The sequence below is a fragment of the Coturnix japonica genome, chromosome Z (genome assembly GCF_054131305.1).
Source record: "Coturnix japonica strain WE chromosome Z, WE-NBRP24, whole genome shotgun sequence".
NCBI lineage: Eukaryota > Metazoa > Chordata > Aves > Galliformes > Phasianidae > Coturnix > Coturnix japonica.
The window spans coordinates 38,585,989-38,612,128 of NC_140702.1; the positions used below are offsets into that span (position 1 = coordinate 38,585,989).

The following is a 26,140-nucleotide window of genomic DNA, read 5'->3' on the forward strand; positions in this document are numbered from 1 at the left end:
TACCAGAGTTACTAAATTCTATTAAAACATTAAGAGATGTCAAGACTTTCAAGTCCGAAGTACTCATTTGATTTATATGATTTAAGTCTTACTATATTCCTCACTGTATCAAAACAGAATCTTGATTCTTGGTTGCTTGAGTATGAATCAAATTATGACTCTTTTGTAATGCTGGAATATTGTAAATCCACTTCCTTGCAGAAAAAAATCTGTCTGTGATGAAGTCCAATAGACTTCATAGCTTACATTGAGGTCTGAAACATATGTGTCTAGGATATCTCCTGGTTTAGGTACTGGTGGTTTTGCACATCCAAATGCATCACAGTGCCAGTGATGAGATTATGAAAGTACTAAAGTGAAATACTACTGCCTTGTGGAAGAATGTTTGGGTGAAGATGGGAAGCAGTAGACATGTAGGGTCAGAAGATACTGCTTTTAGAAGAAAGTAAAGGAAGATGGAAAATTGCTATCTTTGTAGTAATTTCCAAGCTCTAATCAGATCTGAGCAGCATTTTTTTTCTAGGCAGGCCAGCCAGTTGAGACAACTTTAGTGTATTTGCATCTCCCTTCAGGTGAACGTACAGCCTCTGTGCTGACAGCTTTATTGGCTTCACCAGAGAGAAATTAGTGACCCTCTGGACTACATTTACTGGTCTGTTAATTAGTGACCCTCTGGACTACATTTACTGGTCTGTTTTAGCACTTCTGTTATTGTCTTATATTTTACAAGCAGGAGGTTGTAACTGATCCAGGATAGCCTTATAAATGCAAGTATGGAAGTCTGGCTTCACTTCTCCTGGAAATCTGCAAGTATCAGGCTTCCAATTTTACACAAAGGAAACTACTGTGTTGTTTATATAATGAAATTCTTGTAAACAACAGAAGAAAATTCCCAGTAGAAAAGAGGGATGTCACTTCTTCCTACTTGTTTCTCCTTTTCAGCTGCACTTACCCAAAACAGTGTGTTTGGTATGATACGTGGAAACATGCTGTTTTTGTGAAATACAAGACTGATCTTTTATGCCTGTTTTTCCTAAGCACTTCAGTGTAGACACATGACATCCACAACTTCTGCTACCGATTTCTGATTTGCAAGTTATTTTAAACATTTTTGTTCTTGTATTTTCACTAACAACTTTAGCAATAGGCTTTTTTTCCCTCAAAGGTGGCATGCCTGTCTTTGATCTTGCTAAAAGCACATACAAATAGTCTCTGATAGAAAAGTGTAGCTTTTTATTAACCCAAACATAGCAGTTCACAGCCTATTAACATTTCCAAATGAAAAGTTCAGTAGCTGTCAATTTACCTTCCCCAAGACTTGTTAAAATACCTCTCCTCTAAATGTTTTCACACATTTTTCAGTGAGTGTTAGTAGTGTAAGATCAGACGCTGTAATAGCTGAGCTGTTTTTAATATAGAAAAAGTGCTTTGTTCATTCTAAACATAATTTCAGTCTCAGGCACCCTGAAAAGTAACAGGATTTCTTACAGGTTTAAACTTTTATCATCTTAGGTTGTTTTAACAGACAGTATTTTGAGTTGTATACTTTGCACGCTAGCTCTGTCCATGGCTGAAATTGCCTCAGTTTCTAAGCAGACAGTACTGGAAGAATATATATGATGAGAATGGCTCTGCTTCTGTGGGATAGTGACAACTTTTGATGATGCAGGATAGAATTTAGTGTCCTCAAGAAATGGGCAAATCTTCAGAAAGAGTGGCAGGAGATAGGTGCCACTGAATTCTGTGCTGCCTGAAGTAAACTAAATTCTGAGTGCTTGACCTTGAAATCATCAGAAGTAATACTAGTTACCACATTTTTGTTGCAAACAGTTCACCAGATTTCTAGCATGTATTCTAGAAGGAAAAGCTGAAATATTGCAATTTTACACAAAAGAGAAAGCTGGAAAAAGCAAAACAACTCAAATCTCCAACAGTTTGGAATCCACATTAGTGTGTGGAAAAGTGACTTGGGATTTCTTTATCTGCAAAAACTAAGCATTCCTTGGCTCTAACATGATCTGCTTGTTAGAAATAGCCCCGGAAGCCTTCCTCACTTTCAGCTTTGCTGGATTTCACTGGGAATTTATTTATTTATTTTAAACATGCAAGTAATTTGTAGTGAAATTCTTTAAAATAAAAAATGCTCATCATCTCTGCTCACAAAAAAAAAAAAAAAAACCACCCAAAAAAGCAAAAAACAGTAAATAGGAAAGGAAAGAGCAGGAGTCGTTTAGAGACACTGGCTACATGTATGCTTGCAAATCTCATATGAACAAATCGGCTGTTAAGTCCTTTGTCTTCCACAAAAAGCACTTTAAATTAAAAGCAGACAGATGCTGACCCTGCTTAAGCCACACTGACTAAATACATGTAGGTAGCATCCTGGGGTTTGAGTTGCCATGCTTACTTGTTGGTGGTGCTCATGTTCTAGAGAGGAAAAGAGAACCATTCCATGTGTCTGCTTTTAAAATTACTTTTGTAACTCAGCACAATGGGGTTAAGATTTTGAAACATGAAGATACCTTGTGAGATCCCTCAAAAAAGCCCCTTGTTTTCGCACTTATAATAATGCAAGAAAGATAAATAGGTATTTTGTACTTCTTTTTGTTATGATTTATTAAATCCATTTTGTCAAGTCCTCTACTGTTGTTTAGGAATTTCTGTAGGCCTTGAAAGTAAAAACTTGAATATTTTATACAATAACGGTTTTTATTTGTTCAGATCTCAGATGTAGACTGTTAATTACTAGTATACTCTTTTCAACTGCTTCCTCAATTAAAGTCCAAACCATGAAATACCATAATAACATTTTCTGTAAACCGCTAGGAGTGTTTTCACTTAAATGTGTAGTGGAATGCAGTGCATCCCGTAAGGAAAGGAGACAATGATTGTAGGTGTAGAAACCTTGGAAATTTCCACTATGGGATTTATTTATTTATTTATTTTTTAATCTGAAGCAATAATGGCTGTTGTACATAACAAATATATTTTCAGGGGGCAGCTGTGGCTGTTTATGTACCCCAATTCCCCAGGGGTCAGTATTAGGGCCTGTGCTGTTTAATATCTTTATTAGTGACCTGGATGAAGGGGTTGAGCACACCCTCAGTAATATGTGCCTCAGTGGCGCAGTGGTAGGAATGCTGCGTTGCAACACCCGGGATGCCCGGGTTCGAATCCCCCCTGTGGCGCAAGTGGTAGAAGTGCCGCTCTGCTACACAGAGGCTCGAATCCCTGGGGGTTGGACTCGATGATCTCTAAGGTCCCTTCCAACCCACACGAGACTATGATACTATGATACTATGATACGCAGATGACACCAAGTAGGCAGGTATCAATTTCCTGAGGGAAAAGCCCTACATATGGGCAGGCTGGATTTCTGGGCTGAGAACAACAGGATGAAGTTCAACAAGACTGAGTACCTGGTCCTGCTCTTTGGCCACAACAATCCCAGGCGGTGTTACAGGCTTAGGGCAGAATGGCTGGAAGAAACAGACCTGGGCATGTTGATTAACACACAGCTAAGCATGAGCCAGCAGTGTACCCAGGTGGCCAAGAAGGCCAATGGCATTCTGGCTTGTATCAGAAGTGGTGTTGTCAGCAGAGGCAGGGAAGTGATCGTCACCCTGTACTCAGCCCTGGTGGGGTCACACCTTAAGAGCTGTGTCCAGGTTCAGGCCCCTCATTGCAAGAAAGATATTGAGGCCCTGGAGAGTGTTCAGAGAAGGGCAACAAAGCTGGTGGGGGGTCTGGAGCACAAGTCTTGTGATCAGTGGCTGAGAGAACTGGGGTTGTTTTGTCTGGAGAAGAGGAGGCTTGGGGGAGACCTTGTAGCTCTCAGCTACACTCTGAAGGGAGGCTGTGGCAAGGTGGGGCTGGCTTCTTCGCCCTCATAACTAGTGATAGAACTAGAGGGAATGTCTTCATCTTGCACCAGGGGAGATTCAAGATGGACACTCGGAAATACTTTTTCTTTGGAAGTGTGGTCAGGCACTGGAACAGGCTGCCCAGGGATGTGGTAGAGTCATTATCCTTGTGGGTGTCCAAGAAACAGTACAGATGCTGTACTAAGGGACATGGGTTAGTGGGGAAATGTGATTTTGGAGGTCGTTTCCAACATTGGTGATTCTATGATTCCACTTATAAGTAATGAAGCTGAAGCCCAGCGAAGTAAGGAAGAACAAATAAGTCATTCAACATCTGCATTAACAAATAGTTATGGAAGCACAGAACCTTTAAAACCTACTTTCCTTTGGTTTTGTGTTTTATTGCTAGATGTTTTGTGTTGATAAGGTACAAACTGTAATGAGAGTAGTTTTCACCATTATTATTATTCCTTTTTCAGGAAAATTTCTTACAGATAGAAGTTGCTTTACAGTGCAGTTTCCTCCTCAGGTTCTCATGTAATTTATAGGTGATTTTCACGGAACTTGCAGTAAGCTGACATCTTTGGTCAGTTAGATAATGGCTTCAGACTAATCCCTACAGGTACCCAGCAGCATGGTGTCAGAGGCTTTGATTACACAGCTAGAGCATGATGTTTGAGGGATACAAGCTTTTCAGAAGAGACTGGTGGTGAGGAGGGATGAAATTTCCCATCTATGTTAAGAGGATACATTGCAAAGAGCTGCCTCTGAGAGATGGCCACAACCAGGTTGTGAGTTTGTGGGTAAAAATCAATGACCAAATCAGTAAAGGACACCTGGTGGTCAGGGTCAAACAAACAAACAAAAAAACCCACAACACAAAAAACAAAATGAAAAAAAAAAGAAACTAACACAGCAACAGTAAGAGAAGTGTATGAATACTTGGTAGTGGTAGGGCTCTGAAGAAATGATAAAAATTTGACTCAGTAATAAACACCAGAAGTAATAAACACCTAGGCTTTGTCTGAGCTGGTGGAAAAGTACAAGATTTTTTTTAACACATTGTTAATGTCTGTCTTTTCAGAAAGAAAATAGCTTTTTACATTTCCATATTTGAGCAGTGAAATGTGACTGTACTTAGAAAGAAAAAATTCATGGAGCAATATATACATGTCGGATGTGCATGTGCCCTGTCCATAGGTCTGGTATGACAGAGTTGACAGAACACCAGTGTTTTAGTTGTTGTTGAGCAGTGCTGCAAAGAGATTTCAGCTTCTCACACTGTCCTACAAGTGAGGACTGTAAAAGTGTGGAGATGATTATGGAGCTGAGTGGGTTCAGAACCAGGACACCTGAACCAAACTGGCGAAAGGGATGTCCCATAACATGTGCCAATTTGTAGAACTATGAAAATGGGAGGAATTGGTTGAGGGCAGCTGCCACTAGGAATTAGCCTAGCATCAATCAGTTACCGGTGAGCAATTGCATTATGCATCAGTTGTTTTCTGTATTCTGTTATTATTATTATATTTGCCATTTCTCTTCTATCTTAGTAAATAGTTTTTATTTTAACATATGGATTTTACTTTTTAATTTTGTTTTCTCTCCCATCCTTAGCTGCCTGCTGGGTTAAACACAGCAGCAGGATAACATACTTCACTGCTGCTGCTACTGGAGGTTGAAATAAAATTTATGAACACTGAAGGTCATTTTCTTCCTAATAGAAAGCTAATGTGTCTTACATAACCGTATGAAGCTAGGTGAGGACACAGTATTGGAGTGCCAGAGTGCCATGCTAGCATTTACATATCAGCACACTTCTCGCACTGTGTTTGTGGCTGTGTATAACTGATCATTCTTGCTCTTATCTTTGCTATTGGAAAGGATTATTGTATTTATTTATTAATTTATTTATTTTTCAGTTGGAAAGAGTTAGAAGGAATTGAGGGCAATGCTGTAAACTAAAAGATTAAGAAATAGTGAGAGTGGTAGAATTAAGGACACTGAAGTTTGAAAGGTCTGGGGGAGATCTTGAAAAGCTGGTAGCAAAACTGAGCAAAAGGACAAAAAATTTCCCTTGAGCAACTACCAACATTTATTTAATCTACTAGAATAAATCTTCTACTTAAAAAATAGGAAAAAAAAAAATCTTCTAGGTAGCATGTTTTTAAAGAAACAGGAATCAGTCTCTTCTGCTCACCTATGTAGTATCTCTTTGGCAAAGATAATTCCACTGTCTCCATCAAAATAGCTCTTTGACCATTGCTGTACTGCTGATTGCTGCAGCCGTCTAGTATTATAAGAAGCCCAGTAAATATTCAACAGAGAAGTCTGTATTAATCATATTTAGTCACACAGACAATGAAGATAATCAGATATGATCAAAATAAAATCTGTGACTATTTCAAGATAAGTAAGATTTCTGGGACAAAGTCTGCAATTCGTTTGCAAACTTTAGCCAAATGCGCATCAACAGACATTAATAATTCGAGTCTAGGATCAATGTTCAATGCTGCACTGAAACAATGTCAGAATGGAACTTGTTAAAAGAAAAAAATTATCAACTCCAGATGAGCGGGGTTTTTTTTACTATTTTCTAGTATTTTCTCAAAATGTCTTATTATTATTATCACCCCAAACCAGGATGAGGTAGTGAAGTAGAGAACCCAGGTATGCTCCTAGCTTTAATGATCAAATTGCGCTGCTATGTTTAGGAAGTCTGAAGAACTGAATGAATATCTGCAGTAAATTTAAGAGGCCACATCCTGCAAAATAACCTTTACTTCCCTGTGGATGTTTCTGTTTCATTTTTCCTGCCTGTATACCAGTGGAGCTGTCATCTTCCACTTCTACCATTGTTTATTAATTGGCTAAATTCACTAGAAAGTGATTCAAGGCACTCTGGGAACAAAGCACGCTGCTTCAATGATGCTTCCAACTCCTGCTGACCTACAAGATGATGGGTTTGAAATCTCTTGCTTGGCAGTACAATGTGTGACAATTCACTGAGCACAGGGAGCATGCTTTAAAGTTTATAAACAAGCAGACTGGGAAAGGAACAAAACCTGAGGAGGATAGTCCATGCAAATAAGAGTTTAATGACTCATAAAAAATTTTTTTAAAGGATTCAAAACTGATCTAAAGTTTTGATTGGGATGAGGCAGTCTCTTAGGATTGCAGGCTCAGAGCTTGCTACTTCGGATGGGAGTTATACTATTAATGTGTATTATGTGTTGGGTCATTATCATCGCTGTAATAATATACATTATGGATTTGAAACCATGTGTCATGCATTATCCTTTGTGAAAATGTTGCTTCTCTGTAAATAAAATAATCAATGGGACAGGTTCAAAGCAGAGAAATTTCCGACAACATAGCTGTGAATTAAAATGCTTTCTTTAAAAAAAAAAAATAAATAGCAATCTATTGTAGATCAGTGAATCTCACTACTAACCTTTTATTTTAACTGATGGAAGTGGTAACATATGTTGTTCATGCATACATTGTTATAGTACTATTTCTTTCCCTGTACTTGATTTGGTCCATGAAGTCATGACAAACATCTTCTTTGTTATCAATTTTGGGGTGATACAGTATTTTCCATCACCATCTGGAGGCTGAAAATTAATTAAAACTAAAAACCCAGTTTTCCATTTCAGAGCCAGCTGTTAAACAGTAACAGCAGCCAATATTGTGATGATCCCATTTTTGTAAAAATAGCATTAATTTTTACATGCAAAATACCAAATATGTTAAAAACTTTAAAATATTTTAGGACAACAATGGAGCGATAGAAAATGAAAGAAAAGTCTACTTACTGTTACCCACTTGAGATCCTGAGAGTTTACTAAATTGTGAGGTGGAGCTGATAGATCCACTTTTTAAACCAGAAAGACCTGGACTATGCTTGTATGGTTTTGTGGTCACATAAAATAATACTCTGCTATTCAAAACTCTACTTTTTTTTGACAGTGAGCTGCAGTGAAATTTGTGAGTCTCAGCAGACTCAAAATCTCAAAGACAATCTGTGCCATTCTGAGCGCACAGGGTCAAAGCTGCAGCTTCCACCACTTTCCCAATTTCATTCTGCTAATGACTTCTGTTGTATAGAAATACTTTTAGCTCTATTTCCTGTGCAGCTTCTGAGTATATCTACACTTGGGACTTAAAATAAATTAAAAACAGCCCAATTGAAAAAGTGCTAAAAATTATCCCCATATTTTTGATTTTTATTTAGTTAGGTTGCAGTAACATCAAAGATTACATTTCTGCAGCAGTGTCCTCTTTAGAAAGTACATTCCAATTTTGGTGAATATTTTTGTAGTTCTCAGTGTTCGTCTGCTGTTCTTTAAAACACTGTGTAAGGACTGATTTACCAGAAGATCTGCAGTAGTTTATGAGATGTTTTCCTGTAGAATTACTAACAAGTTTAGTAAACTTAATTTTTATTTATGGTGTTCAGTAGGTGTTCATGGAGATGTAATGACAAAAGAAGGTTAGAATTCTGTTTGGTTTTGAATGTTTATGGATTAGAAATTTGATGTGGAAACATCTCTAGTTCTCAGGTAAGTCATCTTCAAGGAGGGAACAGACTAGCTGAAGGTCAGGCAGCCAGCTGCCTTTCTGTTTTTCTCTGCAGAACTGTAAAGAAAGAGGATTTAAAGCTCTTTTTAATTTGGCTTGTCTACACCCAGTAGACTTTCATGAAGGAGGCTGTTGGACTATGCTACATGGGAAGCAGACCCCAAAGAAGCACAGTTGAGAGCACAGGGTATAAGCACTACTTCTTGGTTTGGATATGGTTTTATGTTGCCAGTATTCACCTGGGTTTGTGATTTGTGCTTTAAAAAAAAAAAAGAAAAAAAGAAAAAAAGGAAAGGTTAAGGAAAAGAAAAGAAAAGAAAAGAAAAGAAAAGAAAAGAAAAGAAAAGAAAAGAAAAGAAAAGAAAAGAAAGGAAAAGAAAGGAAAAGAAAATATATTTGTATACACATTTCCATAGCTGAATTGCAAAATAACAAATTATGCAAAGCATGTTTGAATATGCATGTGCTCTATAGCCATCGATGCAAACAGAAATGAGGGCTGAGATGGGTTGAATCCATAAGAACTTTTGTCACACAATCTCTCATCGCAGGCTTTCCTCAGGCTCTGAGATGAAACAGCAGGGAGCTTTTCACTGCAGCCAGCTGACTCGCTGTGTAAAGTTTGGAGATGCTATGACAGAGCTCTGCAGGGAATGCAAAAAAAGCTGTTTCTGCAGCTAAAGCGCTGTTCTGTGTTCATTTCAGTGCTCCCTTACCCAAAGCCCCGTGGTAGCTGGTTCATACAGCAGGCTATCTGAAGGCAGGTGATCACCCTTATTTAACTGAGCCACTAGCCACGTGACAAGAAAATGGTGGAGGATCTGTATTGCTAGTAAACTGCTACAGAAAGAGGGATGCTGAAGTGCAGCAATAAAGCATCTGTACTATTTTCCCTGTAGAAAGGCCTCTTCAAGTCTTTAGAAGGTAAGCGTCTCTTTATACCGAGAGGCTGATACGCAGGTTTCTGATTAATGTCTCTATTGTTCCAGTTTCTTTAGACAGAAAAGGGGGAAATGGTTGTTAGCAGGATGCAAAGCAACCCGGACCTCATTACTGAAAATCAGGCAGCTGCGTTTTAATTCTGCTGCAGCTCTTCATGAGAGAAGCTTGCATCAGTTCAGCCGGGTTTCTTTTGTCTGGGGGCAGGCATGGTATTTGTAATTAGGAAACAAAACTTCACTGTGCAATCACCTAGCACTTTTGATTATTTTCAGCTTGTTTGCCTGGCTTTGAGGATATGGTGGGAAAAAAAATAATGAATGTTGGGCTTTGTCACTGGTTAACTTGCTTTTTAGACTGCTTAATTACTGGCATAGTCATTGTTTGTAATAGCTCAAATGTAGACTCCTTGACAGTGGCATTGTTTTCATTTATTTTTGTTGCTGTCAGCTGAAATGCAATTTTTAATTTTTTTTTTTTTTTTTTTTTTTGCAAAGTTCTCATGCTTTTGCAGGGAACAGTCTGTAATTTGTGAAGGTTACGTGATAAAGGATGCGATAATAATCTCATTGGTGAAAGGGCTGAAACATTCCTATTGGTTGTACAGACACTGTTTTTGATTAAATTCAATAAAGGGAGCTTGATTTGGCTTCATTCAGTCTCTGTCTGCGATGAAGGAATGAAAATAATTTTCAGTTTTAAGTGTGATAAGCAAACAAACGATAACGATGTATAATGTGCACTGAAAATGTACAGTATGTCTGAATATTAACTACTCGGTGCAACGCTGGAGGAAATGTTGGCAGGTATATTTAGCTGGAATCATTCTAAGAGAACAAGGAGCAGGCAGAGATGTTTATTAATATTCTCGGGAAGCAGAGCTATGTTGAGAAAGAGAATGCCCAGAGCTCTAGCAGCACTGTCAGGAGGCATTAAGGCAGCTTCAGGGGGCAGGAGTAAAGAACATGCTCAAATCCTTATCCTTCCAAAACATTTTTTTTTTTTTCCCCCAAGACTGCTGTGTTCCCCTCCTGCTCTCTCTCAGGTTACAGGGGAGGGCTGGAGTCAAAAATAACATGTATTCCTACCTTTCATGAGTTTGTCCATTGTTTGGTCTTGTGTATCAGGGCAGTAATAAAATTTGTATAATCACAGGCAAGTCTGGCACTGGCGTATATTCAGAGCTTAAAAAGAACAGATCCTGCTACAAGCAGTTTGTTCTGTTTTTATGGTATCACCATGATGTTCCACAGTAATAAGAAAATGTTACTTGTCATCTTGTACTGCATGTATAGACAGACTTCAAGGAAAAATAAAGCAATCATTAAGCTACAGTTCTTTTGTTCATTTAAAAGATATATCAGTCAGAGCTGTGAAGAAATACTGTGTATGTCAGAATATGAATCTGTGAATATTTGTAAGCTATTTGTGTCACCATAGTGTTCTTGGTATTGGAGGCACTTCCTGTGAGGCCCTGCACAAATATCCAGGAAAACATGGTAGTGTAACAAAATACAAGATTGACTTAGAGAAGGGCTGTAAGAGACCAGCTGTCTGACAGGTTTCTTAGTGTACTTCTGGTCCTTCTGTGGCTCTTTCAATTCAATGGAAGCAAAGTTTTGCTTCTGATGAGAACTGATGGCCTTTCTGCTTCTCCCATCTCCATTTGCACATGCCCTTTTTGGTTCCACCTGCTGGAAGGCCTGACAGAGTCTCCAATGTAAGCAACTCCTGCCAGTGCAAGTAGGCTCCAGGGCTGGGATTTTTGGTAGTGCTTTCAGAGTTTGAGCGGAGCTTATGTACCCTGATTAGGTATCTTCTCTGGATTATGGCTGGATTTTTCCTCTGTTTTCCAAAACTGCAAATCATAGAATTATAGACTGGCTTGGGTTGGAAGGGACCTTAAAGTTCCAAGCTCCATGCTGTGAGCAATGCTCTCCCCCACCAGATCAGGCTGTCCAGGTTCCCATTGAGTCTGGCCTTGTATGCCTCCAGGGATGGGGCATCCACAGCTTTCATGATCAACCTATTCCCAGTGCCTTACCACCTTCTCAGTGAAACATTTTCTCTGACATCAAATCCAAATCTCCCTTCTTTTAGTTTAAAACCATTTCCTCTTGTTCTATCACTTCTGATGGATAATAACTTCTTAGTTACACCCCTTATGATGTTTCAGTTTTAATCTGACTGGTTAAAATTGCCTCTCTGTGAGTGGCTGGAAAGCTCCCTCATGGAAAGGGACCTTGGTGTACTGATGGAGAGTTGGCTGAATATGAGCCAGCAGTTCAAGAGTTCTGGAAGTTCAAGAGATCAATTTTGCCAGTCACCCTTCTGACATCTCCAAGAACAGAGAATTCTACAATTTCATGGTCGCTCTGCCTAAGACAGTCCCCAACCTTCACATCTCCCACCAGTCCTTCACTGTTAGTGAAGAGCAGTTCTAGCAGGATACCACCCCTGTTAGGTTCTCGTACCAGCCAGGTAAGTAATGTGTCTTCTACACACTCTAGAAACCTCTTGGTCTGCTTCCTCTGCGCTGTATTATATTTCCAACATACATAAGGGAAGTTGAAGTCTCCCAAGAGAATGAGTGCTCATGATCATGTGACTTTGGCAGTATGCTCATAGAATACCTCGCCCATCTATTCATCCTGATTAGGTGGTCTACAACAGACCCCCACCAGGATGTCACCCCTACAGGCCTTTCCCCTGATCCTTACCCACAGACACTCAACTTTATCATTCCCAGCCCCAGGCTCTTCAGCATCAAAACAGTCTTTAATATAAAGGGTCACACCACCACCTTTCCTTCCTAGTCTGTCCCTTTTGAAGAGCAGCACTCCAGTTGTGGGAGTGGTCCCACCATGTATCAGTAATTGCAATTAGGTCATAGTTAGCCTGACTCACAATTGCTCCCAACTCACAGAATTACACAGAATCACAGAATTGTAGTGGTTGGAACAGAACTACAGAGATCATCGAGTCCAACCCCCCTGCCAAAGCAGGTTCCCTACTCCAGGTTGCACAGGTAGGCATCCAGGTGGGTCTTGAATATCTCCAGAGAAGGAGACTCCTCCTACTTGTTGCCCAACTCACCCCCAACTCAAGCGTTGTTCCCCATGGCTCATCTCTGGTGAGCCCTGTTTTGTCCCCTCCCCCATTGGTAGCTAGTTTAAAGCTCTTTTGATAAGCTCCTGCGCTAGGATTCATTGCCCCCTTTGAGGTAGGTGGGTTCCATTCAGACAACAGATGAGCGGCCAAGTGAACTGCCTCATAAATAAAAAGAGGAAATAAACAAATTTTTAAAAGTTTAAAGTACTGAAGGAGTAGAAATTGACTAAGTGAAAATAGGAGGATAAATAATAAAGTAAAAAATAGGACCAGAGGAAAAAACATTTTGAGAGGTGGAAAAAATATATGGTATAGAAAATGTTGTCATGTATTTTTTCATATATATCAGCATGTTATCAATTGTGCATGGGCTAGACATGAAATGAAAGAAATGCTAGCAAAGTCTGATTGCTTTAATAAACAGACCAATGAATGTGACATGGATCTGTAGATATTGTTGTTAAGTGAGTTCTTAGGGCTAACAGCTCTGGAAATTGCCCCCAAACATATGCCATTAGGTGGGCAAGACAAGACTGATTTCTTCTAGGATCCTTCATTCTAACATTTGATTCCAGTTATTCAAATTTGATTAAAAGTATCATAATCACTGTACATGTTATTGTTCATACATTCATGGAAAGAAGTGTTTGATGCAAAAGTTGACAGTACTACAGAAATTCAAAGTAGAAAAGAGTAGTTATTTCTATTAAGGAACTACTGGTTGTTACTAATAGTCAGAGGCATCCCAGCATGTCTCCATTTGAGAACAAATGTGTTTAATAAGGTGTAGATTGTAGTAATTGTTGAAGGGTTGTTCCCACAACTCCACTGGAGGATCTCAGTAGGGCATAAAATGTACAGCTTCCTAAAGATTTTCAGCTTCTGATCCTGCAACATCTGCCTGCTCTAAAAGAATTAGCATACTTCCTGGAAGCACAGATGGCTGCACTGGGTCTAGAGTGCATGCTGTTTTTTAAGTGCAGTTCATGTGCCAGTTACATCATTTGGAATCGCATGAGTTCTGAGGAATGCTATTGACAGCACAGTTTGGTAGGAAAATGGTCCCTATGAACTGCACACTGCAAAGAAAACTGATTTTAGAGTAAGAAATGAATAACCGAAAACTGTTTTTGTGGGTTTTTTTGTTTTGTTTTGTTTTGTTTTGTTTTGTTTTGTTTTGTTTCCAAGGAAGAATAATTATTCAATGCTAGTGGGTGTCAGGAAGCTGGTCCTACTTTATATGCTTCTGCAAACAAAATACTGATTGAAGAGAGTATTATTAAAATTGAATGAAAATGAAATTAGGAAATGTCTAGCAGGCTCTGCTGTCCACAGTAAGAAGCATTGCTGGCAGTAGTGCTATTTCATGGGTATAGGCAGATGACTGCTCTTAAGAATTAGTTGTCTTCTCTTCCTGTCTGTGCTACTGGGTTCTTATGTGGCTCGGAGGAGGTCACTAGCAGTCTGCAGCTGCCTGAATTGCACATATCCTCCTCCTCTGACCCCTGATATGTTTTTTCCATGGAGGCCACAGCAAAGCCACATGGCCTTGAGTGTACCAATCTTTTTTAGGGGCAGCTTGTCATGAAAATCTGCAGTGGCACATAAATGATGTTATGAAATGCTGCATACTTAGAAAAAGAATCTCCAAGGTTGTTAGACATCATGTATTTGGAGCTGCCAATAAATGACAATTTCAGAATTTCTCTTTTCAAAGTTTTCCTTCTACTGTAATAGTGAATAATTTCTTGCCCTTAACTCATAAATTTGTTGTTCAAGGAATGTTAATGTTTGAAAATGCCTAATACTTGAGTGATTAGCACCTTTGAAAAGCACTAGGAAGGACTGATCATCATGTCTTTAGTGCAGTGTTTGCACAGTGCACAGTAAATAATGTTTGGTCATGCATAAAGGATAAGATGCTGTTCATGTTTCCTGGAGTATCCTGTAACCTGCTGATGGCAGACTCCTAGAAAGGGACTCTGGGGTTGTTCTGGGCTCTGCTTCAGGCAACATGTCAACCTGGCTTCCATTTCTAAGACGTCATTTCAATCATATATCCAGGTTTAGAATTTAGGTCTAGTTTTCATCATTTTGTATGGAGATGCTTTTTATTTTCTGTGTCTGGAAATCACAGATAATCAAGGAAGCCTGAAGCCCTGGATTCCTTCCATGAGCCTTCCTGACCCACGGACATGTTTATAAGGTTGTTAAAACAGCCAAGTCAATCATAATCTCACTTATTTAGATTTCTTCCTCCATGGCTCCCTGCATCTGTCCCTGGCTTTGGCTTCCTATCTTGTGCTGTGACACAGGGAGAGAACTGGCAAGGAATCAGAACAGACAGCCTGTGGCTGCATAGCAGCAGTGAAAGCAGTGGCATGTGCTTAAGAACAGTGGCTTTTATTTTTACCAGGTTTAAAATTGGTATGAGCAGATGGGAGAACCTATTACTATCCATGGCTACCTGGAAAAAATTAAGGCTTACAATCCAGAGATAGGGTGAGGAGTAAAGAATGTGAATGGAGTGGTGATCCATTCACCAAAACAGATAGATTAACAGACATTAAAAACTAAAGTTTTTTGGAGACCATTAAACATTTTCATGAAAATAGCTAAAACAAATAAACAAACAAATAAATAAATAAATAGTTGGCCCAGAGCCAGAAGTTTAACATAATTCAGTCAACATATAGAAATGAAAACAATTTGCAGTTTTTTTGCGCTAACACATGAGATTTCTCTGCAGAAAAGATAGTAATTCTTACAGACAAGTTTGGCTTCTTATCCAACTTTGATGCTGAGAATGACTTAAAAAAAGGGGGGGGGGGGGAGTGGGGTGGAGAACATCAGCCAACAGCACAGTCAGTATAAGAAGCTTTATAATTGAAGAGTAAAGCGTGAAAAACTAGAAAGTTATTAGTTTTCAGCAGTCATTTATTCCATGGATATTGAGAAAGTGAGTGACTTGTTTTTCTATATGGTGGGAATGTTAGCATGTTTTTATCTACTGTGCAGCAGCATGAAAATGATTAGTTGACGTTTGCACAGATGCTTGATAAATAAACCTTTTAGCTCAAACAAGACAGCACAGATAATTTTTGGAGTTTTGGTTTGCAGCCAGAAATGGTAATAAAAGTCTCATGCTAGGCATAGATTCCAGCATTCAGATTAAAGACCTTTCCTGAACAAATTTGTGATTAAGAGGTACCAAATAAATCGCAATAGAAGCAGAGTTAATTTAGTATACTAGCATATGGTTGCTAAATGCAGCTCTCAGGAGGTTACAAAATCAATCAGTTTTTACAAGTAACCTGTACACAGTGATTACTTTAACACAGCTTTGAGTAAAAGTAATGACTTTTTTTTTCCTAGTTTTAGATATCCTGGAGTAGATTCCTTCCAATATGTTCATTCTCTTGGCATGTAGGTGTAGCTAAAAAAATCTGTGACTGATACTGAATCCTGCACAGTGTATGTCAGTTTGATTTGCATACTCTGCTATAGATGAAGTATTGTTGATTTTGCTGAACTGAAAAAAAATCACGCTGCAGTATCCTCTACATGTGAACAGTCAACTGCTGAAGTGTTTGTTTATTGTCTAGAAAATCTGTAGCTAATGTCTAGTTTCAGAGTGAAATTTTAGGGGTTGCTTTTAATGAATGCACTCGTTAATAGCTTTCTTCTTCTCTTACTGCACTGTCCAGTTAGTTACTTTGTGACTAATATTTATGGCATCTATTTGTGTTTCCTTCTGTAGATTTTTGACGTTTTCTTAAGACTACAGCCTGTATTTTATCAGTTTCTATTTTTCAACTTTACATAATTGCACTTCTTTTCCTATAGTATCTTCTTTAGGCTATAGGCACAGCTGTTATAGAATTACGTCCAGCAGTTCTCTAAAATTATTCACAGAATGTTTCTATCTATCATTGATGATAAGAATGAAAATGCAAACACATGCCCATTAGATTGGTATTTTGTATTAATCCATTAGCAATAATGGTCTCTGAAATAGCGCATCTCAGTTATATACATTTTATGAAGTTGTTTCTTTAAGCTAAAGATTCACCCTGTTTAAAATGAAGGGCAGAATAACTACATTTTATCTTTTCCAGTTTTGAGCATTCCAAGATAGAGAAACTATTTCAGAAGGGATGTTATTTTAAAAGTCAGTACGTGACATGTGAGAAATGTTTTGTTTGGATATAAATGCAAAATAGTGGAGGAAATAGTGCCTCAAGTGTTTAATTGCAGGAGCTGGAATGGAATGCATTTTGCTGTTATTTTGTGTGGTGTTGGGTTATCTACAATGATAGGTGACAGCAAAACACTTCTTGTAAGTCAGCTATCTGGTGAGATATACTGGATCCCTGTAAAGGCAATAGTATTCGGTAGCACAGAATTGTAAACATAGCAATTAAAGCACACTTTTTCTTGATGTATCCTTGATATAAATTCCCATTTGTAAAATGCTTAAAGATTTCCTGTAGGATCTGTCTCAGAGTCTTCCTATTCCAGGCTGGAGAAGAGCAGCATTACTGATTAGTCTAAAAGAGGCTACGCATCATGCTGCTGGAGCAGCCTGGATGCAGCCATGGGCTCTCTAAGTCTGACCAGCACAAAGCAGTGTGCACTCTGGCCATGCTTGCAAGACACTGACCCCGACTTACCTTCAATCCTGAGTGCATTTCCCTGTCGAGAACCAGTTGACTGGAGTTGCTGGATAAAAGCCAAGGTGGTGGTTTTTTTGGTTTTTTTTTTTGTATATTTCATGAAAAATACTGGACTGTCATGTCCAGTACCTCATGTTCTCATTTCTCATGGTCTGGTCCCCCAATTCCAATGAGAATTGCTTTGTGCTGAGTATCCTCTACAAAAGCAACTCAGGGAAGAATGGAGTTCTCTACCCTTGTTTTTGTGCCTAAAATTTCACAGTTAGTACATTCTTTTTCCAAATAGCTTTTTTTTCTGTTGCAAATCAGTGAGACAATGGATTGTAAACAGTATTTTTATTTCATATGAGACAGGGGTGTACCTGCATAATGTGTCAAATTTGAGAAGGTAAAAAAAAGCCAGATGTCTGGTCTCTGAATAAACTTTTCACTGCACTTCATCTCCTTTCCTTCCATTTAGTTTCCTAAACAAGCATATAGTAATTTGAATAATACAAATAAATCACCTTAGGTGATTTCATCTTTGTCATTCCTTTTGCTAAGCCTTCAATGTCTTTTGAAAATTTTAAAGTATTCCTGAATATAGAGGGAATGGCAGGGATGAAACATTATTAACTCAAATGGGAAAAGTGTTTTGCACTTGTCAGTTCCACATCAGATAAAAAGTCTATAAAGTGTATAAAAAAAGTAAAGTTGGAGGAGCACACAACTTGTTGTGGAGGGATTCACTGTAGGAAGGCTGCATTACTCTTTTCTCTTGTAGACCACAGGTGTTCATTCAGAGCAACAAGTTGGAGAGATAATTTGTTTTAGATTAAAGAATTCTACTTCTTGGTATGTAATAGCCACAGAACATCTTGGGAACTAGTGATATATCACATATGACAAAGGGTGAGGCAGCACAGCCCACAGGGATTATGACATATTGCTGTGAATATTCAGAACTGCTCTTTCCAAAATAGCCAAATGCTGCTCTATCTAGAAAAGTCTGCACTTCTTAGTGCCCTCTGAAGTCAGTATTTCTCTTTTATTCTGAGAAATACTGACTTCAGAGGGCACTAAGAAGTATTTAAAGATTATTAGTTTAGTGAGCTGTAAGAATGACAGATTGAAGAAGGAGCGGGGAAAGGATTTCAGATTCCACTCTCTGCTCTCCTCGTAAGAATCTGGTATCTTGTTGTGAAGCAGTTATGAGAAATAAGGTTTTTCTGGCTACTTCTGAACGGTGATGTAGACCTGAGTTATCAAAGCAAATATGCAGTAACTTGATTCCCACTGCAGCTGATCCTTAAATGGCTGGTCTGTGTGTGACATAAAAGAAGTCATTTATGACACAAAAAGCTTATTTTACTTTGACCTCTGTTCTGAGGTTCTGAATGAAAGACCTGTGGTTTTTTTTTAATCAATCTAGTAAATCATACCTGATTAGAATGGAGCTTTCTAAAGTAGCTTAATTTACTTCTTCAACAAGGAATATTCACTAAAAAGGAAAAAAAAACGTTTTGTTTTATAGCACCTTCAGCCATATCATCTGTACCATCAATTGCACTTGTATGAAATGCAAAAGGGAGTTTGGAAACTATAATTTTGGGAATATGTAAATTATTCTGTGGGAAAAAGGAGACAGCAGCTTAGTTTAATTTTCTACATTCCACCCCTTGTTACCTGGGATCTGTTGAGACCTGGTGCTCTCCCAGCTTATTCACACCCAGAAATTCCTGTGCAAAATGTTGATTTACTCAGAACAGCATGCACACAGAATCTGTCATAAAATAGGCAGCTATATCTCTAGGACAAAATTCATGCTTATTTTGCTTGTTTTCTCCATGACGGGCAGTCTGAAGAGCAAGATCAGTGATATGCATTGAGATAACACTATGCCTGCTGTTGACTAAACCCACCTGATTAACCCACTACAAATTTTTTACTTAAAATATGTTAATTACAAATTAATTTTTAAAACATGAAATTTCACTATACATGGACTATGCAAATCTGACAAGGAATTTTTAAACTTCTTGCTTTCATTGCTTTGGTAATACATACGGGGGTTAGGAAAATGGGAATCTTCAACCACAGCTTCTTTTCTCTTACTTCTCTGAAAAGCCTGTTGACATTTCATTTGTTAGTAAACAGGTTCCGGCTTTCCTATTCGCATGGTATAGACTATTGGCATTATGCTGATGATACAGTATTTTCGTAAAGGTTTTCAGGGAGGTTCGCACACTGCTGGTTTGTAATGTCTAATTATTTGAGTAGCGGTAGCTGTATTTCAGCAGAAATTAGAGCCAAAAGATGACATACAGTTATATTTTGATCGGTTAACCCATGACAGCACCATTCTTGTGGTTCATAATACAAAGTGTGTTTTAGACCCCATTGTTGCTGTCCAATTGAAAGCAGAAAAACATTTGAAATTAATTCAGTGAAAGTCTAAGATATTTTGGAGAAAACCACAATGCCTGTTCCAAGTATCTACACTTCTTTAAAAAAAAAAAGATCAAGATGCCACAGGAAGGAAGGTAGTCTTAAGGCAATCTTAGAAATGTCATGATTTAGGTTAATTCTCTCACAGACATTAATGCAATTCTGGACAAGACATAAAATTTTGAATGAATTGTAGGAAATTTCTATATCAAATGGTATAACTGGTTTCTGTAAGAATGGCATATGCAAAATGCAGTCATGCTCGTGTCCTACAGAGGAGATGATCTTAATTTCACTTGAACACTTTTATAGGCTTTTTGAGGAGAATACCATCTCCTGGACGCCTACCTGTGTGACATGGTGTAGGGAGCCTGCTTTGGCAGGGGGGTTGGACTCAATGATCTCTAGAGGTCCCTTCCAACCCCTACAATTCTGTGATTCTGTGATTCTGTGATCTGATTTTAATACAGAAGGTAAATAATCACTGTCTTCCTGTAGCTTGCTCTTCATGGAACTTATAGTAAGAACATTTCCTTTCAAATTAGTTCCCGCAGTGATTTCTGAAGCTTGCTCAGTTAGGAATTATCTTTTAGTGTGGTGAGGATATAAGACAAGTTTATAAATCAATAGCTGTATGTACAACCAAAACTCCTTGCAGGTCAGTCAGTATACACACCCTTGTGGACCCGCAAGTCATCATCTGAGAATTCCCGAACTGATGCAATATAGAAAATTTACATAGCTTTTGCTGTTAGTAAGCTTAATAAAACCCAACATAACATTTTCATCTGAATTAAAATGGATTAGAAGTGTTCATCCTTCCCCATCTCTGCTTCTACCACTACAGTTTTTTACCTTATTCTTCTGTTATGACATACTTGTCATTAGAATTCAGATTTGTCTCTGCTGAGTTTAGAAAAATAAACTTCATATTTTACTGTGGAGACAACAAGAGAAGCCAAAGAGTTGAATAATTTATTTACATTTCCGAAGTAAATTGTGCTGCTGTTCTGTATATCAGTTTTTCTGTACAGCTTGTGAACACAGACAATATTAAAAAGCAGAAAACAAACAAACAACAACAAAAAAAGCTATGATAGTTTGCCATCGGTTTATGCAGTTCATTTTATCATAAGCAGTACTTGCTACTTTTCTGTTTCTTTACTGCTCAAATATTTATTTAAAGAGAATATTGCAAACCTTACTTGACAGTAATTCTACATCTTTCAGAACTGGTGTTATGCGGAAATTACTAAGTGGTTAATCCATATTTAATCTGTATATAAGCCCTAATGGGAAGGATGTGAGTTCACTAGTTTTCCTATCTGTATTGGGAATTTGATCATACGGGGCTTGCGGTGAAGATATTTTACAGTGCTGAGCACAGTGAAGACTTCACCTTACTTTTGGCCTACAGGTACACATTTATATATAAGCTTACACAAAATATGAAGAAGGAACAGAAACTATATTCATACTCTGATACAGTGATTTGCCAGAAGAGTCATATCTGCACACAGTGAAAAAGTAAGAGTAGTGAATAGAAAGTGAACATGAATACAGTTCATGAAAGATTGCTTTAAACACTGAAAGACTTTTGGTATAATTTTCACCTCTCAATGCCTTTTACTTGTTGTGTATATCAAAGATAATTTCTCAGGGTTTTTCCCTAAATGTAGTAAAAATTATATATTTTGCTACATTTTAGTCACTGAAAATCAATAGTGGAACTTTGTTTTTTTGTTTTTTTTTGTTTTTTTTTTTTTTCCCCTTCCTGTTGCCTTTCAATGCAGAACATCAATTTTCACATGACTATAAAATGGCTGCTTTGGGTCAGAATTGCTTTCAAGTAGAAATTACATCAGCAGGATCAAAAAGCCCTTACAATCCAATTTTTGCTATATACATGTACTGCAGGTACAGAAAAGAGCATTATTGTGAAACACTTGTTGTGTTGTATGCAGTTTGCATATAGTAGTGGAATCTTCCTAAAATCCTGCATTCTATTTGACATATTACAGAAGACCAATTTCATTTCTATGAAATGAGAAACATTGCTGTTTACCAGATTGTTACTGTTCATTGCTATGTCTTGATCTAAATAAACATTGCTCTGTGGGTTCTGAAGTCTCCAGAGGCTCTACAGATATGCTCAAATAAGTGGTAAGGGCTGCATAGCAGAATTGCAGCAGCTGTGTTTGGTTCTCTTATTGATATGGTATTCGACTTCTAAAGTCAATAGTAGAAAATCATACATGTTATCTTGAGAACGTTATCAACTTAGGCATCTCTTTAATTTTCATTTTTGTTTAACTTCTCAGGTTGGTACAAGATAATGTAGGAATGGAGATCTCCCTTGCTGAGGGTGCATTAAGCCCCAGTTCTTCCGAGATGAGGCCTGGTAAGAGAAGCTATTACTCGTTATGTTAATTATAGCTTAGTCCCTTGGCATTTAATTGAGTCGTAAGAAAGATGCTTCTGTGCTGCTAAAAAAAAAAAAAAAAAAAAAAAAAAGAAAAGAAAAAGAAAAGAAAATTAGAGCAGAGGCAGAGTTAAAAAGTGTTACATTGTTACATTTGTTTTATTTTAGTCCATTTGTTTAAGTAGTTGCTATTATTTGTTTTGTATGTGAATACTATGTAAGTGGACTAAATTAACATCAGAATATTTCAAACGGAACACCTTGAAATGTGGCACATTATGCAGTGGCAAGGGGCAAAACTATACCTAACTACTGTTTTAGTGAAGACTACTTTGGTTTAAGACTAAACATGAAACTCAGGGTTTTTGTTTGTTTGTTTGTTTGTTTGCTTGTGAGGTTTTTTTTGTTTCCGTATATTTAATTATGACTAAAGATGTAGTTCCTACTTGCAAATCTTTACCACTTGGATAGCAGAAGCATAACAAAAAGGGCAGGAGATTTTAACTTAATTTTCTTTGGGATTGAGCAGTGTGTTTGTTGATAACTCATATATTTCTCTCTTAAATCTCAAACCCTGTGGTTTGTACCCTGTGGTACAAAGCTTGATTTTCGGCTGGTGATGCGTAATAGGATTTTACAGAATTGAAATGCTCAGAGCAATCCCTATACATACTTGTTCTATTTTTTACAATATTAATGTGTGATTTTTTTTTAATGTAGTAGTAGTAGAGGCAAGTGGTCTTAAGCATGTTGTTGTTTCTAAAATTATCTTTCCCAGTGTGCTTGATAGTGATTTGTAAGTGTGTGGGAGACAAATTGCATGTGGGAGAAATAAACTTCTCTTTTGATCTCTCTTTTTTTCAGAACCTCCTAATTCTCTTGATCTTAATGTTACCCATCCCAGAAGGATAAAGCTCACTGCTCCAAATATCAATCTTTCTTTGGATGAGAGTGAAGGTTCTGTACTTTCTGATGATAATTTGGATACACCAGATGAAATTGACATCAATGTTGATGACCTTGACACTCCTGATGAAGCAGAATCTTTTGAATACACTGGACAAGGTAGTTTTCTTGAATGTAGATGTAGAGTACATCTTTGTTTCTTTGTTTACTGCATTCTTGTCTGTTGGACTATCAATATGGTTAGTGTATCTTAGATAGTGTGTGAGGTTTCCAGATATTTTTTTTTCAGCTATTTTCTTCTCCTGTTTAAGGAAATACATTTGACCAATGCAGACTGCAGAAAGAAATAGTACAGCTGATCAAGTGAATGAAATAAGAGCTGTTCTCAGAGTACCTGAAGAACCGTATAGGAACTGTGCTCATTAATTTGATACATCAAAATCATAACTTTTTTATGATCTACAACAGAAAGAAACTTAAAAAAGAAAAACATTTAAATTGAGTTTTCCCTTGCATTTAAATTCTTTGTTGCTGGCTAGGTCACTATAATTTGAAAACTGTAATTGCATCAGTTTAAGTGGTATTGCTAAAGAGGCTTTACTGTGTACTCAGTCATGCAGAAGCATTTCTAATGTCACTTCTCATTAGAAGACCAACTTCCTTATGAGTAGATGCAGAGGATCTGATGAATTGATAGATACTTGGAATCCTTTGTACCAAAGGTTTGGTTTGACACATGCACACAGTTTTATTATGTTGAGTCCAATGTGGGAACCAAAATCTATCTGCTGTGGAGCAGATTTAACCTTTTTGCAAGGCCCGAAGTAACTAAATTCAACTCCAGTGATTTTGGTGGTATTTATATTTATTGAAAGCATTTATCCACAGATTTATTTATTTGTTTTAATACTTTCTAAGTATGGTTACCAGTAATATTTTTACAGTTGTGCAGTTTGATTCTAGATATACTTAATTGGCAAAGCATCCTTCAATTGCTTGAGCCAAAAGATAAAAGAACAAATGCACAGATCCAGGTTAGTGCTGTAAAAATCCAGTTGATATCAATTATCTGCTTCAAGTGAATATAAAATGTAAAATATTTAGAGCCTGTACATGAATATGTAATACATAAGATGTTATTTTTTTGAAGAGCGCAGTGCTGCTAAGGATGCTTCCCAGGAGGAGTCTGAATCAATTCCAGAATACACTGCTGAGGAGGAGCGAGAAGACAACAGGCTATGGAGAACAGTGGTTATAGGGGAACAGGAACAAAGAATTGATATGAAAGTCATTGAACCTTACAAAAAAGTTATTTCACATGGAGGTAGGAAAACTTGGAATGTATTTTTTAGATTGATGGGAAAAATCATACTTTAGCAATGAGAGTTTATTATTCAGCCATGGCTGAATTAATTTATATTTGTTTTGCAATACAGAAATCCATAGGAACTGAAAAAAATTGTGAAGGTGATCAACCAGCATTAATATATCATGAAAAATAGTATTTTCCTTCAGGGAGCAAGTAATCATCCTGGAACCCAGAAATGTAATACTGCAGCTTTGAAGGGTTATCATTAGGCAGTGGTGGAGATGATAGAACACAGTTACAGGGCAATTGGAGTACCCAAGATGAAGAAATAGTTTATACAAAACTTGCAGCAAAGAATTTAACTGATCCTCAAGAGTTCTTAAACCACAGTGTCATGCAGACATACCTATAGTATCCTGAGGCCTTTGGAGCTGCACAAGCCAACTGAAATTGGATTTCAAGTCCTTAGTAGTCATTATCGTAAAGATGCAGGATGACAAATGCAGGATATTTTCTTCACTGCTTTATTCCTCAGGCTAAGGTATGCATTCAGTACACAGTTGCAGCTGAGATGTAATGAGCCAGGGGTTCAGGTAAGATTGCATAACTTACAAAGTAGAATGATGGTGTGGGGGTTTTTTTGGTTTTTTTTTTTGTTTTTTTTTTTGTTTGTTTGGGTTTTTTTTGGTTTTTGGTTTTTTTTCTCACTCTGTTCTATAAAAAGAGTTTGCTCATGGTTGTGCTAAACATGTTTTCCAGAGATTAAATGTTACTGATTATCCTACTTCATTATCACTCGATAATTGTTCATTTATTTTGCATCTTCCTCAGAAGTAGATATAATCACTCTATTCCCAGACTTACAGATTTCTTTTTAAATCTATCTCATTAAGAGCCTTTGACAAAGATAAAAATGCCTTTTTGTTTGTTCCACAGGGTACTATGGCGATGGTCTGAATGCTATCATTGTGTTTGCTGCATGCTTCTTGCCAGACAGCAGCCGAACTGATTACAACTATGTCATGGAAAATCTTTTCCTGTGAGTGTTATGGGTACAATGTGACAGTCTTCTCAAAATTCTGTAGTGAGAGATAACCTGTCTTTAATTAAGAGGTAATGTGGGTCATTAGAAGGGGTGTGATTGGAATGACAAGTTGAGTAGCAGTTTTGGATAAACTGTTCCATGATGTATTGTTTTGCTATTTCTTACCTGTTGGACAAGCTTCTTGGTCATTGCAATGCTTTACCAACAAATGCCAGTCCTTGCAGAGAACTGCAGGGTGTGAGTCCTCCAAAATGGCTTCCATTGTCCATTTTTTATTATGCTTAGTCATGATGCATCACTGTTATCATATTTTTGATACATTACTGTGGCTGTGTTTGGGAGTCACAGGAACATTTTTTGATACTCGTTTAAAAAATATGGGGTGAATAACAGTTGCTGACATAAACAGCTTAAACTGTGTTTTCCTGACTCTAGCTGCTTCTAATTCAGCTATAGATGGTGTCTGTTGGACAGAGCATGAATTTGACCAAATAAATCCATATTTATCGCAGTGAGGTTACTCTTAGTAACAACTTAACTTGGCAGGCAAAAAATGTGAAGCTAGCAACTTTCTAAGAGCCACCAGCTAGTTCTGTTTACAGCTGCTGAAAAATAAGTCATTCTGTAGTATAAAACCCAGAGTGTCAGTTTCACAGCCAGCATAAGCCTGGCTTTCACCATCTGTAGCTTGCAAGGCACAAAACCTTGCACAACAGCATAAACCCAGTCTCCAAGCTCCAGTCCTCAAAGATGCCCGTGGTGACAGCCAAAACTTTCAAGTTTGTTAACTTGTGAAAAATGAGACTGAGTGCTTTTGTTTCAGGACAGATTTTCAGCAATTGGCAGGTCAGACTTCTC

General features: G+C 37.7%; 1 protein-coding gene across 11 annotated transcripts in view; it reads left to right on the plus strand.

Moving 5' to 3' along the window:
* Positions 1–26,140, plus strand: part of PRUNE2 (prune homolog 2 with BCH domain) — a 136,503-nt gene that overhangs the window by 87,347 nt on the left and 23,016 nt on the right. For 6 of the 11 annotated variants that reach the window (XM_085529927.1, XM_015849168.2, XM_015849164.2 and 3 more), the window contains 4 exons: positions 21,922–22,001; positions 22,887–23,087; positions 24,079–24,252; positions 25,174–25,276. In XM_085529927.1, coding sequence (XP_085386053.1) covers positions 21,922–22,001; positions 22,887–23,087; positions 24,079–24,252; positions 25,174–25,276 — 558 coding nt within the window. Of the gene's footprint in view, positions 1–9,152; positions 9,372–21,921; positions 22,002–22,886; positions 23,088–24,078; positions 24,253–24,772; positions 24,831–25,173; positions 25,277–26,140 lie in introns of all 11 variants that reach the window. The other 5 variants (XR_014939763.1, XR_014939764.1, XR_014939761.1 and 2 more) reach the window with 2 other exon arrangements.